Here is a 17,603-nt window from a genome sequence, read left to right on the forward strand (position 1 = left end):
AAAAAAAAAAAAAACAGGGTTGCTGTGAGGATTAAATGAGTATTATTAGCACAGTACCTGACATACAGAAGGTACTTAATAAACGCTCCTTCCCTTTCCTGCTCAATGAACTCCAGTGGCTTCTATTATCTTCAAGATCAAATAGAAAATCCTCTGTCTGAATTTCAAAGCCTTTCCCAAGCCGGTCCCTTCCTACATGTCCAGACTTCTTATGTCTCCCTCCTCTTAATGTGCCCCATGAGATGGACCAATAGACCCTGATGGCTGCCACACATTGATCAACCATTCATCCACTGTCTCATAGGTGCCTACTATTTGTATGCTGTCTCCTTATTAGAATATAAGCACCTTGAAGGCAGTGCCTAGGTTTTTCTTCCTTTCTCTGTATTCCCACAGTTTGGTCCAGTACAAGGCACAGAGGGCCCTTCACTAACACTATGCTCCCTCCTCAAATCTTCACCCTGAACTTCCCAGGCCCTCCTTTCCACTCAGCTCATCATCCCGGTCACTCAGGCCCTTTCCTCAGAGGTGACCTTCCTTCTGTTCTAATTTATGTGCCCCTATTATTTATTATATGTGGTCCACCCCATTAGAACCAAAGCTCTAGAAGGACAGGGGCTCTTGGTTTCTTTCTTTTTATCCCTAGGTTTGGTTCAGTGTCTAGAAACTAAGAATAATAATAGCTAATATTTATAGTGATTACTGTGTGCCAGGCACTGTGCTAAATCAGTCCTTCGCAATTATTAGCTCACTGGGTCCTCACAACTCTAGGAAAGAGATGCTTTTATTATCCCCATTTTTCTTAAAACCCTTACTTTCTTTCTCAGAGTTGATCAATATTAAGTATCTGTACTAAGGCAGAAGAACAGTAAGCCCTAGGTCAGCAATGGTGAACCCTTTAGAGGGCAGGTAATGTGAGAAATGTCCTCAGGCGCAGCCCCATGTCCTTTCTTTCCTTCTAGTAGTGAACTCTGTGCTGGGGCAATAGCAGGTATGCCCACAGAGAGAGCTCTGAGTAACCCCTATGGCACACTTGCCATAGGTCCGCCATCATAGCCCTAAGCAATGGGATTAAATGGGTTGCCCAGGGTCACATAGCTAGAAAATATCTGAGGCCTCATAGGAACTCTGGACCTCCCATTTATAGGTTTGGCCCTTTATCCATTGAGCTACCTACCTATCCCTATTATTCCCATTTTATAGAAAGGAAACCTGTGGCAAACAGAGGTGAAGTGACTTGTCCAGGGTCATACAGCTAGAACCCTGGGTATCAGAGTTCTTAACCTGGAGTATCTGAACTTTTTAGAAAATACTTTTGCCTGGCACATGGTAGACACTTAATAAATTCTTATTGCCTGACAGCCATTTGATTAAATAGTCAATCAGCCAATCAACAAGCATTAAGTGTCTACTGTGTACTAGGCACTGTTCTAGGGGCCAGATACACAAAAATAAATATGGTTCTTCCCAACCCTTCAGAAGCTTATATTTTGTATGAAGGAGAGGAATTTTACAATCAAGGAATCTGAGACCAATTAGGCAGCTACAGCAATCTTGGGAAGAGTTAAGAGATCTATTTAGAAGAAACCAGTAATTTGCAAAATTGAGACTAAAAATCAGGTGCTCTGGCTTCTAGTTTCTTCCATGCTGGCAGTAGGTATCAAATAACTAAAAGCAAACACAATGGCTAAACATGGCTTAATTTGAATGTGGTTAGCAAATATTAATCAGCACCAATTAAAACTGAGTATGGGGGGCAGCTAGGTGGCTCAGGGGATTGAGAGTCAGGCCTAGAGATGGGAGGTCCTGGGTTCCAATCTGCCTTCAGACATTTGCTAGTTGTGTGACCTTGGGAAAGTCACTTAACTTCTGTTGCCTAGTCCTTGTCATTCTTCTGCCTTGAAACCACTACACAGATTGATTCTATGATGGAAGGAAAAGGTTTTAAAAAAAAAAAAAGACCAAATAATGAGTTGGGTGACACAATTGATAGAGAATCAGGAAGATCTGGGTTCAAATCCAACCAAAGACACTACCAGTCATTTAGCCACGTTTGCCTCAATTTCCTCTATAAAATCTGCTGGAGAAGGAAATGTCTCTGCCGAGAAACCCCAAACGGGGTCACCACCAAAACAACAACAATCACCCTCTGCGTTCTATCCACCGCGCCCTCTAGTGGCCTCAGGGGCCGGAGCTGGGGGGGAGGAGTGAGCCATGAGGCAGGGGAAGGCTACGGAGGAAGGAGGGGGAGGAGCCATGGAGAATGAGGGAGAGTCTCCAGAGGGGGCGGGGCAATGGGAGGAGAAAGATGTCAGAGTATAGAGGGGGGGGGCCGTGGAAAAGAGGGAGGGGCCACGGTAAATGGGGGGGAGAGGAGAAGGATCCTAGGTTGGAGAGTGGGGGAAGGGAGGGAGCTCCTAGGCTCTGCCGCTCACCCGGGCGTACTGCAGCAAGTCCTGTTTCCGCCAGTAGCGGTCGGTGAGACGGGCGCGCACCCTTAGCGGCGCAGTGAGTAACACCATGGCTCCCTTAGATCTTCTAGATGGTGTGTGAGCCCCAAGTGGCGGCGGCCATGTAAAGGACTCCGGAAACACCGGTGCCTCCCCGAGTACTTCCGGGGTCGGTGCCGCCTCCAACCGCAAGTACTGCCAGGGCATGGGGTGGACGCTCCCCCGCCCCAGTTTCGACTCCTACTTCCGGGCCTCGGGAGAACCGGGTTGAGGAAGAACTTCCCGGCATGAAAGGTCTCTTTTCCCTTCTGCTTCCAATCACGCTCCATCTCAGGAACCTCAGTTTGCCCTCCCGTTTAATGAAGCAACGAGACTGGAGGAGCCCCAGGGCTTGGACAGTCATTTCTAGAGAAACTCAGAAGATTCGTCCCTTCCCCCTAGTGTCTGACCATTTTGTTCATTAGGGGCGACTTTGGACTCGTCCGGGCTGACCCCAGGGAGCAGGTCTCCGGCAAGGCGGTTGGGACCGCCGTGGGGTCTGAGCGGCCGCTTGAGACCCGCGAGCGGCCCCTGCTTTGGAGAACTCGGAAGTCTAGGAAGAGGACTTCTTTTCGTTGGCCAGCTGAGAGTCCCCTTTGGGCCTACTCCGTGGCTAGGGTCCCCGCCGCTCCAAAGAAACTGCCCAATTAGGCCCGACTTTTCCTTGGTCAGCCTAGTGGTCATTTCTCAGCCCTCCTCCCCAGCCGCTCTGCAACGGATGTACAGCCCTTTGCCCTGGATACATTCTTGCTTAGGTGTCTGCACCTTCTCTACAAATCCCATCGCTGATACTACTTTATCTCCCTCAGCCTCAGTTTCCTACTCTATAAAATGAGGAGGTTAGCTTGATAGTCTGTGAGGTCTCTTCAAGCCAGGAAATCTTATCTAAGTCTTACTGATGAGATCATCTCCTTATCCTGTTTGTGGTGGTGGAGGGGGTCCCAAGCTTCTGTCCTAGGACCTCTTCTCTCCCTTTGTTTTCTCTCTCTTCCACTCTTAATTGCCACTCTTGGGCTCAAGTATCATTTCTATTCAGAAGACATCTGAATCTGTGGGGCTTGTCTGTGAGATGTACCATACTCATTTCGGACTCAGTTTGTCTAAAACAATTCATGATCTTCCCTTTTAAACCACCCTTCAATCAAACACTCCTATTCAGGTTGAAATTCTCTTTGGCTCTTCCCTTTCCTTCCCTACATGGGGCCAAGGCTCATGAATGCTATCTTTATAACATCTCTTGGGAATAGATAGGTAGCTCAATGGATTGAGAGCCAGACCCAGAGATGGTCCTGAGTTCAAACCTCACCACCCTTACTGCTTTTTTGCCTTGGAACCAATACTTAGTATTGATTCCAAGAGAGAAGTTAAGGGTTTAAAGAAAAAATTCTCTTTCTTCCATTCCCATCTTTTCCCCTTGATACATTTCTCACCCCTACCCCACCCCCCAGCTCAGGTCATCATTGCTTCTCTCCTAGACTATTGCAGTAGTATTTTTTTTTAATCCTTTCTATGTTAGAATTGATACTAAATGTCATTTCCAAGGAAGAAGAGCAGTAAGGGATAGACATTTAGGGTTAAGTGACTTGCCTAAGATCACACAGGAGGAAGTATCTGAGGCCAAATTTGAACTTAGGACCTCCCCTACCCAGCCTTGCTCCCCTTTGCAATAGCCTAACAGGACTTCTTTGTTTTTGGTCTCTTGATGAATTAACAGCAGTCACACAGCTGCCAAAATAATCTTTGTAAAGAGAATTTTTAGCTGTCAAGCTAGAAGGGACCTTAGACCATTTTACCTTTTATACATTGGGAAACCAAGGCTGAGAAAGGCTTACCTGTGATCAAAGCAAGTGGTAGATAGGTGGCACAATAAATAAACCACTGGGCATTTTTCATAAGTTTAAAACTGACCTCAGACACTTACTAGCTGTGTGACCCTAAGCAAGTCTCTTCACCTTGTGGGCCTCAAGGTCCCTCATCTATAAAAATGAGCCAAAGGAAATGGCAAGCCACTCTAGTATCTCTGCCAAGAAAACCCCAAATGAGGTCTGGAAGAGTCAGACATGACAAAACAAAACAAAAAAAGTCCTCAGAGCTCCAGACACTTTTTAATGTCTCCCTACAGCCTCCTCTAGGATAAACTATAAGCCCTTCAGCTTGGTATTGAAAGCCACTAACCTCCCTTTCCAGGAATCTTTCATATTCCTTTTGACAAACTACAGCCATGAAAAGGGCTAACACCAGAGATGCTAGTCTTCCCTCAATACCCCGTACCAGCAAATCAAGACAGTCTCTATCCTGAAAGGACTTGTATCTTTTTTAAAAAAAATAATTATTCAAAGATATTTTGTTTTCCCAATAACATGCAATAACAATTTTCAACATGTGTTTTCTGAAATTATAAGATCCAAATTGTCTTCTATCCTCTGTTCCTTCCCCCCCTCTCAGAGAAGGTAAGCAATTTGAGCTGGGTTATACATGTATTCTGATTTAAAATATTTTCGTATTGGTCACTTTAAGAGAATACTCACATAAAGCCAAAATCCTAAAATAAAACTGTAAATAAACTAATGTGAAGGATAGTGTTCTTTGATCTGCATCTGACTCCCAACAGTTCTTTCTCTGGAGGTGGACAGCATTCTTTGTCATAAGTCCTTCAGAATTGTCTCAGATCATTGTATTGCTAAGAGTAGCAAAGTCTCATATTTGTTCATTCCACAATATTGCTGTTACTGCGTATAATGTTCTCCCAGTTCTGCTTATTTCAGTCTACATCAGTTCATGTAGATCTTGCCAGTTTTTTTCTGAAATCATCTTGCTTATTTCTCATAGCACATAATATTCCATGGCCAACATGTACCACAATTTATTGAGCCATTCCCCAATTGATGGATATATCCTCAATTTTCAATTCTTTGCCCCCACAAAAAGAACTGCTATAAATATTTTTGTACAAGTAGATCTTTCCCCCCTTTTAATGATCTCTTTGGTATATAGATTTAGCAGTGGTATTACAGGATCAAAGGGTATGCAGAGTTTCATAGCCCTTTGGACATAGTTCCAAATTGCCTTTCAGAATGGTTGGATCAGTTCATAGCTCCACCAGCAATGCATTAGTGTCCCAATTTTGCCACATCCCCTTCAACATTTATCACTTTAGTGTCATGTTAGCCAATCTGATAGGTATGAGGTAGTAGTACTTCAGCACTGTTTTAATTTGCATTTTTCTAATTGAGGGACTTAGAACATTTTTTGATATGATTATTGATAGCCTTGATTTCTTCATCTGAAAATCGTTTGTTCATATCTTTTGACCACTTGTCAATTGGGGAATGACCTGTATTCTTATGGATTTGACTTAATTCTCTTTAAATTTGAGCAATTAGACCTTTAACAGAGAAATTTGTTTTAAAATTCCCCTCCTCCCCCCCCACCCGTTTGTTGTTTCCCTTCTAATCTCAGTTACATTGGTTTTGTTTTAACAAAAGCTTTTGAATGTAATACAATCAAAATTACTCATTTTATATATTATAATGTTCTCTGTCTCTTGTCTGGTCATAAATTCTTCCCTTCTCCATAGACCTGAAAGGTAAACTATTCTGTGTTCTAATTTACTTATGGCATCACTCTTTTTTTTTTTTAAACATTTATCAATAATCATTTCCAACATGGTTACATGATTCATGCTCCTACTTTCCCCTTCACCCCCCTGCACTCCCCCCACCCATGGCCAACGCACATCTCCACTGGTTTTGTCATGTGTCCTTGTGATCAAGACCCATTTCCAAATTGTTGGTGGTTGCATCGGTGTGGTAGTCTCGAGTCCACATCCCCAATCATGTCGTCTGTCCGTCCCCAACCCATGCGTTCAAGCAGCTGTTTTTCTTAAATGTTTCCTCTCCTGCAGTCCTTCCTCTGAATGTAGGTAGCGTTCCCCACCATAAGTCCCTCAGAGCTGTCCTGGGTCACCGCATCGCTGCTGGTACAGAAGTCCACCACATTCGATTTTACCACAGTATATCAGTCTCTGTGTACAGTGTTCTTCTGGCTCTGCTCCTTTCGCTCTGCATCAGTTTCCGGAGGTCTCTCCAGTTCGCCTGGAACTCCTCCAGTTTATTATTCCTTTTAGCACAATAGTATTCCATCACCCGCATATACCACAGTTTGATGGCATCACTCTTTATATGTAGGTCATACCCATTTTCACCAGACTGCTTTCGGGGTCCATGGTACAAAAAAAATGGTTAAAAACTCTTTCTCTAAATGTCTTATAATTCTGAGTGAAATTAGGATCTTGGAATCTGTCTTGTAGTATTGAGAGCACTGGGCTAAAGGTCAGGGAGTTGCTGGTCAATTGTCTTTAAGTCTTGTCCAGTTCTCCCAGACCCCATTTGGGGTTTTCTTGGCAAAGATACTGGAGTGGTTTGCCATTTCCTTCTCCAGCTCATTTTTTTCCTCAAACTCTTCCCTTCTGTTTTAGAATCAATATTAAGAGGGCAGCTGAGTAGCTCAGTGGATTGAGAGTCAGGCCTAGAGATGGGAGATCCTAGGTTCAAATTTGACCTCAGACTCCTGGGCAAGTCACTTGACCCCCATTGCCTAACCTTACCACACTTCTGCCTTGGAGCCAATACACAGTAAGGTAGGTAAGGGTTTAAAAAAAAAAAAAAAAGAATCAATACGAAGTATCAGTTCCAAGTCACAAAAGCAGTAAGGACTGGGCATTTGGAATTAAGTGACTTGCCTAGGGTCACACAGCTAGGAGGCCATCTCCAGTTCTGGTGCTCTATCTACTTAGCTGCCTAGATACTCCCTCTCTGCCTTATTTTACAGATAAGTAAACTGAGACAAACAAGATTAAGTGACTTGCCCAAGGTCACACAGCTAGTAAGTGTTAGAGGCTAGATATGAGCTCCGGAAGATAAGCTTTCCTGACTCCAGTCCCAGAATTCTATCCACTGCACCACCTATCTGCCCTTGGAGTCAGGAAGAGCTGAGTTCAAATCCAACCTCAGATATTTACTAGCTGTTTTATCCTGAACAAGTCACAGTCCCCCTATGCCTTAGTTTTCTCATCTATAAAATGAAAGGACTGGCCTTTGAACTCTAAGATCTCTTCCAGATCTAAATCTATAATCTTGTGGTCATATGCGATAATATTTGTAATATGCTTAGCACTGGGCCTGGCACATGGTAGGCACTTAATAAATATTTGTTCTACATTCCCTTCTCTATGAGCAAGAATGATGAAACAATTTAAATTCCTGGGAAAGATCTATTAGCCAATCTGTTAAATAGCAAGACTCTTTACAAGCCCAATAATTTCTGTGTGACCTGGAGGACTGGAGGATTAGAGTAGTCTTTTATTATAAAAGGCCAGTGGTTTGGAAAGAATTAGTGATTTTCAGTTGAATTTCTCTAAGTCAGAAGCAAGCCCCTGCAAATTTATAGATGGAAATATTTTGAGCTTTTATTCTATGTAGTTTATGTGTGAATAAGTAAATAAATGGAGGAGATTGTGTGAAGCAGGAATGTAGAGTGAATAGAGAGTTGATGAATGTATTTAAAAGAGGAATGGGTATACTTTCTGTCTTAAAAACAGCACTACTGGAGTTTTACAGTGGATGGTGGTACAGTGAGAGCCAGGCTTGGAGATAGGAGGTCCTGGGTTCCAATATGACCTCAGACACTTCTTATCTGTGTGACCCTGGGCAAGTCACTTAACCTTCATTGCCTAACCCTTACCACTCTTCTGCCTTGGAATCAATAAGATGGATAAGTAAAGGTTTAAAAAAAATCTCAGAAAGATACAAATTGATGCAGAGTGACATAAGCAGAACCAGGAGAACATTACACAGAGTAACAGCAATATTGTAGAATGATCAACTGTGATAGAAAGCTACAAACAGCAAAACAGTGATCCAAGACAATTCTGAGGGATTTATGACAAAGAATGCTGTCCACCTCCAGAGAAAGAAGTTAGAGTAGAAATGCAGATGAAAAACATATGATTTCTCACTTTTTTATTTGGGGATATGTTTTGGGTTTGGGGTTTATAAGATTATTCATCTACAAAAAAAATAATATGGAAGTATGTTTTGTGTGATAATACATGTATGACCCAGATTGAGTTGCTTGTCAGCTCTGGGAGGGGAGAGGGAAGAAGGGAGAGAGACAATATGGATCATATAACCTTGGAAAAGTTATGTGGAAATTTGTTATTAAAATACAAATAATAATTTTTTAAACCCCAGCATTTGGCTTCACACTCATCCATGAACCTTAGCCAGTTGTTAAAATTGTAAAAAAGATTATTACATTTGGCAATATTCAGCTTGTCTAAAAGATTCAAAGAGATTGGCAAGGAAGAGATAGATATGAGGGAAATTACTGATATAAACTTATAGATATCTATGTTTAAACATATGTTTATTTTTAAGTCTTTAAAGAAAAATCTCTCTCCCGTAAGTTTAGACCCCTCCCTCTTTAAAAAAAACAAAAAACTCTTACCTTCTTTTTTTGTTAAGTTTATTTAGTTAATTAATTTAGAATATTTTCCCATGGTTACATGATTCATGTTTTTTCCCTCCCTTCCTCCCACCTCCTTCCTGAGGCAATGAGCAATTCCACTGGGTTGTATTACATGTGTCATTGATCAAGACTTATTTCCATATTATTAGTACTTGCATTAGGGTGATCGTTTAGCATCTACATCCCCAATCATATCCCCATCTACCCATGTGATCAAGCAGTTGAAAAAAACCCTTACCTTCTGTCTTAGCATCAGTTCTAAAACAGAAGAGTGGCAAAAGGTAGTCAATCAGGGTTAAGTGACTTGCCCAGGGTCTCACAGCTAGGAAGTGTCTGAGGCCAGATTTGAACCCAAGTCTTCCTGACTCCAGGCCTGGTGCTCTATCCACTGTGCTACCTAGTTGCCTCAAGTTTACCCTTTTCAAGAAAAATATGTAGTTTCTAGAATCAAGATCAGGGACATTTCCTATTGTACAAGATGGGAACTCAAGAGAAGCAAAGTAGAATAACAATTATTCAATCAAAAAAACATTTATTGAAGGCAGGTGGCTCAGTGGATTGAGATCCAGGCCAAAAGAAGGGAGGTCCTGGGTTCAAATCTGGTCTCAGACACTTCCTAGCAGTGTGATCCTGGGCAAGTCACTTGATCCCCATTGCCTAGCCCTCACCACTCTTCTATCTTGGAACCAACACATAGTATTGAGTCTTAGATAGAAGGTAAGGTTTTTTTAAGCATTTATTAACCCCCATACACACACAAAGATATATATATACATATATATACTATGTACAAGGCATTCTCCTGGAGGTACAAAGCGGGATAGTAATTTGATCTCTGATCTCATTGGCATAGAGAATTCCCAGGTGAAGAAAATCCCATTACCAATGTACATTAGCCCCTTTTCTGGAACGGTATTAGAAAGTCGTCTACCCTTCTGGTGTCAACTGGAATAGGGGCCACTAAACCTTTTGTAAGGATCCCTAGTGGCCACATATTGATTTAGTTTTAAAATGTAATGTTATCTGTGGTTTGGGGCAGCTAGGTGGTGCAATGGATCTAGCACTGGGCTTGGAATCAGAAGGCCCTCTGAGTTCAAATTTCACCCCAGACACTAGATGTCTGAGCAAATCACTTAACCCTATTGGCCTCAGTTTCCTCATCTGAAAAATGAAGGAGATGGCAAACCACTCCAGGATCTTTGCCTGGGAAGCCCCAAATAGGGCCATGAAGAGTTAGACACAAAACATTTATGGGTAAGTGTATTTTTATTTGATTTGTTATCCATTTCCCAACTACATTTAATCTGGTTCAGGCTGGGTATTTGACCCTTCTGCTAGGTGACACCCCTGGAAAGTGATGACATCCCTGAGAAGTGAAGCAAACAGCCAAGAGAGACACAGTCTGAATTAGAGGCAAGAATTGAACACGAGTCTTCCTAGCCTAGAGGCCAGTTCTCCGCCTATAAGGTAATGCTGCCTCTCAGGAGGATACCTAAATGAAAGTTAAATAATTTCTCTCCTTGAGGAATTCAAACCGGAGAGCCAAGTATATATAGACTATGTAAACATGACCATAGAGGAATTAGGGGTGGGAAGGTTCTCACCCCTGTAGGGCTCAGGAAGGGCTCTCCATGGAAGTTGCTGCTGGAGCAGTGATTCTGAGGACTGTAGGTGAGGAGTGGAGCATTCTGGGGATGGGGGATGACTGATGCAGCAGCATTTAGATGGGAGAAGGAAGAGCATGTGTGAAGAAGAGTAAGAAGACCAGTTTGGGTGAACAACATAGTCCTAGCAATAAGGCTAGGAGGGTGGGCTAGGATTGGCCATAAGGAGGTTGCATTTGCACCTAGAGGTCATTTGGAGTCATTGGGGGTTTATCGAGTAGGAGAGGCGCAGTTTCAGACAGAATCGTTAAGATCTCTTTGGTGGCTGAAGAAGGAACAGATCTGAAAGGAGAGGAGAGCCTGAGACACATGGACCCATTAAGAGGCTATTGGAATAACAGTCAAGAGGTGATGGCTGAACCAGGGCTGGGCTTGTGGGAGAGGAGAGAGAAGGATGTGGGAGATGTATGTAGGAGAGATGCTATGGAGGATCATGGGTAGGTGCTGCAAAGGACCTTGAGGGCAGTGAACACCCTCATTTTACTGAGGAAGAAGCTGAGGGGCCCAGAGCTGAGACAAAGTCCCAGATACACCAAAGGGGCAAAGCTGGGGTTCAAACCCAAGGTCTTCGACTCCAAATATAGCATGTTTTCCACTGTACCGTATTTCCTTAGGGTAGGATGAGAACTGAAGCCAGTCTCAAAGCTTTATCTGATGATAGGCGCTGCAGTGGCAGTGAGGGAGAAGCTAGGAGGCACCATAGTGCATAGAGTGCCACACCTGGAGTCTGGAAAACTCATCTTCCAGAGTCCAAATCCAACCTCAGACACTTCCTAGCTGTGTGCCTCTGGGCAAGTCACTTCACCCTGTTGACCTCAGTTTTCTCATTCTTAAAAAAAAGGGGGGGGGCAGCTGAGTAGCTCAGTGGATTGAGAGTCAGGCCTAGAGATGGGAGGTCCTGGGTTCAGGTCTGGCCTCAGCCACTTCCCAGCTGTGTGACCCTGGGCAAGTCACTTGACCCCCATTGCCCACCCTTACCACTCTTCCACCTATGAGCCAATACACAGAAGTTAAGGGTTAAAAAAAAAAAATAAAAAGCCTGAGAAGGAAATGGCAAACCACTTCAGTATCTTTGTCAAGAAAACCCCAAATGGGGCCACAAAGAGTCAGATGTAACTTAAATGATAGAACAGCATTGCAGTTGTGACTTTGACTGACTTTAGCAGCTGGTGGTATAGTGGAGACCTCTGAGCTTGGAGTCAGGAAGACCTGAGTTCAAAGGCAACTTCAGATACTTATTAGCTGTGTGACCCTGGGCAAGTCACTTATCCTCTGTTTGCCTCAGTTTCCTCAACTATAAAATGAGGATAATAATGGCATCTATTTCACACAGTTGTGAGAATCAAACAAAAGGACACATAGAAAGGATTCTGCAAGCCTTAAGGTGCTGTATAAATGTTATAGTTGTTATTAACTGTTGTTAGTAAATAACTATTCTTATTAGTAAATCTCCTCAAAAAGCGATGGCATATGGTAGACGTTTTTATTCTTCCCGACCCTCAGAGCTGGCCAGGTCATGGGGCCAAGTGTCCAGGGACTTGGGTCACTCCATTCTGCCTTCAGAAAGAATAAACATTGGGGGCAGCTGGATGGCTCAGTGGATTGAGAGCTAGGCCTAGAGACAGGAGGTCCTGGGTTCAAATCTGACCTCAGACACTTCCTAGCTGTGTGACCCTGGGCAAGTCACTTGACCCCCATTGCCTAGCCCTGTAACAAATAAAATTAATATAGAAGGCTATATATAAAAGATATTAGGGTTTAAAAAATTTTAAAAAAAAGAATAAACATGGCAAATGGGATAGGCTCTGCCCATCTAGCTTACTCCCCAGTCCCCACCTTCATTTGTCCCCTGCGGTATCCATTCTTGAAAACAGGCATTTCTCTGAGGTCTCGGGCATAACAGCAACAACAATAACTCAATTTTGTATGTCACTAGAGGGTTTACTCTCCTCACAGGAAGGCTATAAGATAATACAAGGATCGTTAGCATTTTCTAGATTATTGCCCAGGCATAGATGCCAACTCTATTCATCATCCTTATGATCTTTTAAAACAATTACATTTTTCAGTTAAACATAGACCATTTTTGGCAATTGTTTTTTGGTATTTTAGGATCCAGGTTTTCTCCTCGTCTCCTTCCCCTGCCTTCTCAAGGCGGTCAATAGCCTGATAGAGATTATACCAATGTGATCTTAATCAGTTTCCTCCACTATAAAAGGAGAGAGTTGGGGCTCTCCCATAAGTCCTGTGATTCCAAGGTCCAGAGCTAGCCAGTAACATAGACCCACTCAAAGCCAGGTCATACCCAGACTTTCCCTCCCTCCAATGTCTACGTGGAGGGGCCCATGTTCTGTCCAGCCTTGCATATCTCCTCTTGGCCTTTCTGAAAAGAGCAGAGAGTCTTAAGAGGACTGTCGGGAGCAGCAAGGTCTGCTGCCGTCTCCAGCCACTGTGTCCGCAGGTTGGGGCTGGCCCCCCACCTCAGTAATAGTTCTGCCATGGAGCAGTGACCCTTCTCCACGGCTAAGTGCAGAGCAGTCTTGTGAAGCCAACCGGCGGCATCCACCTCTGCTCCTCGGTCCAGCAGGTAGCTGGCAACCACAGTGTGTCCTCCCAGGGCCGCGTGGTGCAGGGGTGTGAGATATAGTGCGTCCCGGGCGTCCACCGCAGCTCCTCTCTCCACCAGCAGCCGGACCACAGGAAGGTGGCCTGCAGTAGCTGCCCGGTGGAGGGCAGAGCGGCCATGTTGGTCTGGAAGATCCCCCTCAGCTCCATGGTCCAAGAGCAGCCTTACCACCTGGGGACAGGAAGGAGACTGAGTGGCCTTTGTTGGAAGGCACAGAGGGGCGAGCTAGTCTTTCTGATCTCCATTTTGACGGACCAGGGAGACCACACAGCAGCCTCCTCTTTCTCGAGAGCCCCTGATCTGATTTGGGAGAAACTCAGAGTCTTCGATCTACCTGATCCTTAAAGCAAAAATGACTGTGAGAACTATGCAGGGTTCTAGCCCCAACTGAGGTAGAAAAGGAGCCCTGGATCTGGAGGCAGGAGAGCTGGGTGCAAATTGTGACTGCCATTGACCATCTGTGTGAAGTCTCTGGGCCTCAATCTCTAAGGTACCTGCTGCTTCTGAATCCTACATTCCTTTCCTGCCCACTCCAGCCCACATAGCTCCATCCCTCCTTTGGACACCTGATGCCAATTGCTTAGCCTTAAATCACATCCTGCTACATGTTGTCCCAATTGTTTGGGGAAAGGGGGTGGGGGGCAAGCTAGAGGGTTCAGTGGATGGAGAGCCAGGCCTAGAGACAAGGGTCCTGGGTTCAAATGTGACCTCAGACATGTTCTAGCTGTGTGACCCTGGGCAAGTCACGTTACCCCTATTGCTTAGCCCTTACCACTCTTCTGCCTTAGAACCAATCAATACATAGTACTGAATCTAAGAAAGAAAGTAAAGGTTTAAAAAAATTGTTTCTTCTGACTCAGCTTACCAGCCAAACTGGCAGGAGGGAGGAGCTGAAACTCAGTCACACAGATGATAATGATGGTGGCAGAGAGAATGGGAGTGATGGGTTATAGTCCTCTAGTATTTTAAGGTTTCTGAATTTAATTCAAACTCACAAGCATTTATTAAGCACCTAAATTGCATGGCCCTGTGCTAGATGTATGCTATTCAGACGTGTCTGACTCTCTGTGACCCCCTTCAGAATTCCCTTGACAAAGATAGTAGAGGTTTGTCATTTTCTTCTCCAGCTCATTTTGCAGAGGAGGAAACTGAGACCAACAAGGCTAAGTGACTGGCCCAGGGTCACACAGCTAATAAATGCCTGAAGCTGAATTTGAACTCAGGAATTGGAGTCTTCCTGCCTCCAGACGTTCTGGCCACTGTACCTCCTAGCTGTATTTCACATAATACTTTGTTTCAAACCTTCCTTATCATAGTGTGTTATAATGATCTGTTTGTAGCCCATTTTCTTCACCCCAACCCTTCTACTAAACTATAGCAGGAGATGTCAACTTTGTATCTTCCTCCCTGCCTGTCCCACATGTTGGCTCTGAGTCTCGATGCTCTGGGTCTCCCGTGTCCAAGATTAGTGTCCTCTTTCCATTGTACCGCACAGAACACCCTCCTTTCTCTCTCCAGACAGGAATAGCACAGGCCTAGGAGCATGAGGGGAAATGGACTGGTCCATTAGACTGGGGAAGTGGATCCCTTCTGATGAGGAAATCATTCTAGCTAAATCCTTAGCAAATCCTTGAACCTTTAAATGTCGACAGACAGAGCGATAGAGATAGAGACAGAGACAGAGACAGAAACAGACGGGGGGGGGGGGAAGGGGGAGAGGGAAAGAGAGGGAGGGAGAGAGAGAAGGAAGGAGGGAGGGAGAGACAGAGAGAGAGAAAGAGGGAGAGAGAAAGAGGGACAGGGAGAGGAAGAAAGAGAGGGAGAGAGAGACAGAAAGAGAGAGAGAGAATGAGAGAGAGAGAGAGAGAGAGAGAGAGAGAGAGAGTGTGTGTGTGTGTGTGTGTAGGTGTTCTGCTTACAGAAGGAATCTGACATCCTGCACTGACCACCCCCAGGCCTGAAAACCCTCCAATTTCACCTTCACTCCATAGAATCCTGGCTTCCTTCAAGCCTCAGCTCATTGTGTCACCTCCTCCATGAGGCTTGAAGGGATGCCCCCAGCAGCAGTGACTTCCCACCCAAGATGTCCTTGTAACTACTTAGATAGCAACATCAGAACAACAGCAGAATTTAACCTCTTTGGGGAGAGCTGGGCAGGGACTGATTCATTTTTGTCTTTGATTTGAAAGGCTTCTCGAAGCCGTTTCAGCTTTCCCGGCTACCAAGCTGCCATCTTGGCTCCTCATTTTTGTCTTTGGATCTAGGAGTGTCTAACCCATGTGCTTGGTACATAGAAGGTACTTACTAAGTAGTTCTTCATTGCTTGATTGGTTAATTCCCCCTAGACCTAAGGGCAAAGCATCTTAGAGTTCAACTGAGCCCCTATTGCTTCCTCTCCCACCCCCATCATTGGGAAAGGCCAGAGAGGACAGATCACCCAGCCCACAAGGCCATCTCCATTCACAGAGTCGAGCCTCAGAGAAGCCTCTGTGTCCTTCATGATCACAGAACACCGTGTTCTAACCCAGCTGGCTGAGCACACATTCTCACTGGCTGCAGAGTCTATGCACCGTATCATCAAGCCCCTCTCCACTCCTAAATCATTTCATTTGCTATCCTTGTCGCTACTCGCCCAAGGACCTCTCCCCTCCCACCACCCACCTCGTGAACCTCTACTTGGCATAAGATCAGAGCAGTTCGAGCTTGAAAGGCTTTTAGTGGTGATCTTTTCCAAGCCCTCAATTTCTGGGAATGCTTAGAGAGGTAAGATGATTTGTCCAGTCACATGGGTAGCATCAGAGCCAAGATTCATTCCATGCCAGGTCTTCTGACTCCTAATCCAAGGCCCTTTCCTTTGCTCTGTCAATCAAATCCCTTTCCCCAGACTGTGACTCCAGAAAGCCAAGAGAAGGAAGGGAGAGAAAAGGATAGGCATCTCCTCTTTCAACCCTGTTGCCTTGTTTCTAGTAGTTGTAGGCCTCCTCATTATTGAATCAAGACTAATTCACTACTACTGACTACAAAGAAGGACCCTTGAGGGGCTCTTCTGGTTTGGAGAATTGGGCCCAAGATGTTTTCTCCTTCCCCCCACCAGAGAAAAGAGCACATCCAGGGAGAACCCACCTCCTGGTCCCCCAGGTCAGAGGCAATGGTGAGGGCCGTTGCTCCAGTGCCATCTTGGGTATTGACATTTGCTCCCAGGACCAGAAGGAACTGCAGTGTCTCCTTTCTTCCAGTCCCTGCAGCCACATGCACAGGATGAGGGCCTCCTGAACAGCTGATGTCCAGTGAGATGCCCTGGTGGCTCAGGAGTTCTACTACATGAAGCTGGTTCCCTGCAGCTGCCCAGTGCAGTGCTGTCCACCCATGCACATCCCCACTAGCAGCATCCAGGCCATGGGCAAGCAACCTCTGGACCAGAAGTGTATGTCCCAGGGCAGCTGCCCAGTGCAGTGGTGTGAAGCCTCTTCGACTCTTGGCTAAAGCTGGGGCCCCCCGCTGCAAGAGAAGCTCAGCCACCTGGGTCTGCCCCTTCCAGGTGGCCCAGTGCAGAGGAGTGACCAGATCCTCGTCTGCTGCATCCACTGCGGCCCCACGTTGTACTAGGAAGCGGACCAGAGGGATGTGGCCACTTGCCACTGCATGATGGAGCAGGGTCCGGCCTACTGGATCCCTGTAGGGAAGATTGTAATTGATGTAGGGAATTATCCCCCAGAACCCTTTGGGCCCCTCCCCTAAACCTGAGCCACAGAAAATGATCTGAAGTCTCAGGTCCTTGTTTCATCCTCTTTCTAATTTATCCTTCTCCTCCTTCCAGGATATATATGGGTAGATTTAGGATGTATGGGAATCTTTGAAAATGATTTGCCATCTCTGACTTCTGCAGGAACAGTCCATTCATTATCCCTTAAATCTTAAAAACAAACAAAACAAAACAAAAAACCTCCTTACCTTCAATCTTAGAATCAATACCATATATTGGTTCTAAGGTAGAAAAGAGGTAAGGGCTAGACAATGGAGGTTAAACACCTCACTGCCCCTTCCCTTAAATTTTAGACTTATTCAAGTCTAACCCTGCTCTAATCCCCAGCTTCTCTCACCCTTTCCCCTTCCTTCCTTCCCTCCTTCCTTCCTCCCTCTCTCCATTCCTTTCTTCCTTCCTTTCCCTCTCTCCTCTCTTCCCTTCCTTTCCCTCTCTCCTCTCTTCCATCCCTTCTTTCTTTCCCTTCCTTCCTTCCTTCCTTCCTTCCTTCCTTCCTTCCTTCCTTCCTTCCTTCCTTCCTTCCTTCCTCATCT

The 17,603-nt window shown here is 44.9% G+C and overlaps 2 protein-coding genes across 2 annotated transcripts in view; both read right to left on the reverse strand.

Moving 5' to 3' along the window:
• CCNL2 (cyclin L2) overlaps positions 1-2,522 on the reverse strand; it is a 35,563-nt gene extending 33,041 nt beyond the window's left edge. The window contains exon 1 of the mRNA XM_044668635.1: positions 2,436-2,522. Within this exon, the coding sequence (XP_044524570.1) occupies positions 2,436-2,522 (87 nt within the window). The remainder of the gene's footprint in view (positions 1-2,435) is intronic.
• Positions 2,523-12,420: 9,898 nt separating this feature from the next.
• Positions 12,421-17,603, reverse strand: part of ANKRD65 (ankyrin repeat domain 65) — a 9,266-nt gene continuing 4,083 nt past the window's right edge. The window contains exons 2-3 of the mRNA XM_044668636.1: positions 16,431-16,980; positions 12,421-13,478 (exon numbers count right to left, since the gene is read on the reverse strand). Coding sequence (XP_044524571.1) covers positions 13,011-13,478; positions 16,431-16,980 — 1,018 coding nt within the window. The 3' untranslated portion in view covers positions 12,421-13,010. The remainder of the gene's footprint in view (positions 13,479-16,430; positions 16,981-17,603) is intronic.

The sequence above is a fragment of the Gracilinanus agilis genome, chromosome 3 (assembly GCF_016433145.1).
Source record: "Gracilinanus agilis isolate LMUSP501 chromosome 3, AgileGrace, whole genome shotgun sequence".
NCBI lineage: Eukaryota > Metazoa > Chordata > Mammalia > Didelphimorphia > Didelphidae > Gracilinanus > Gracilinanus agilis.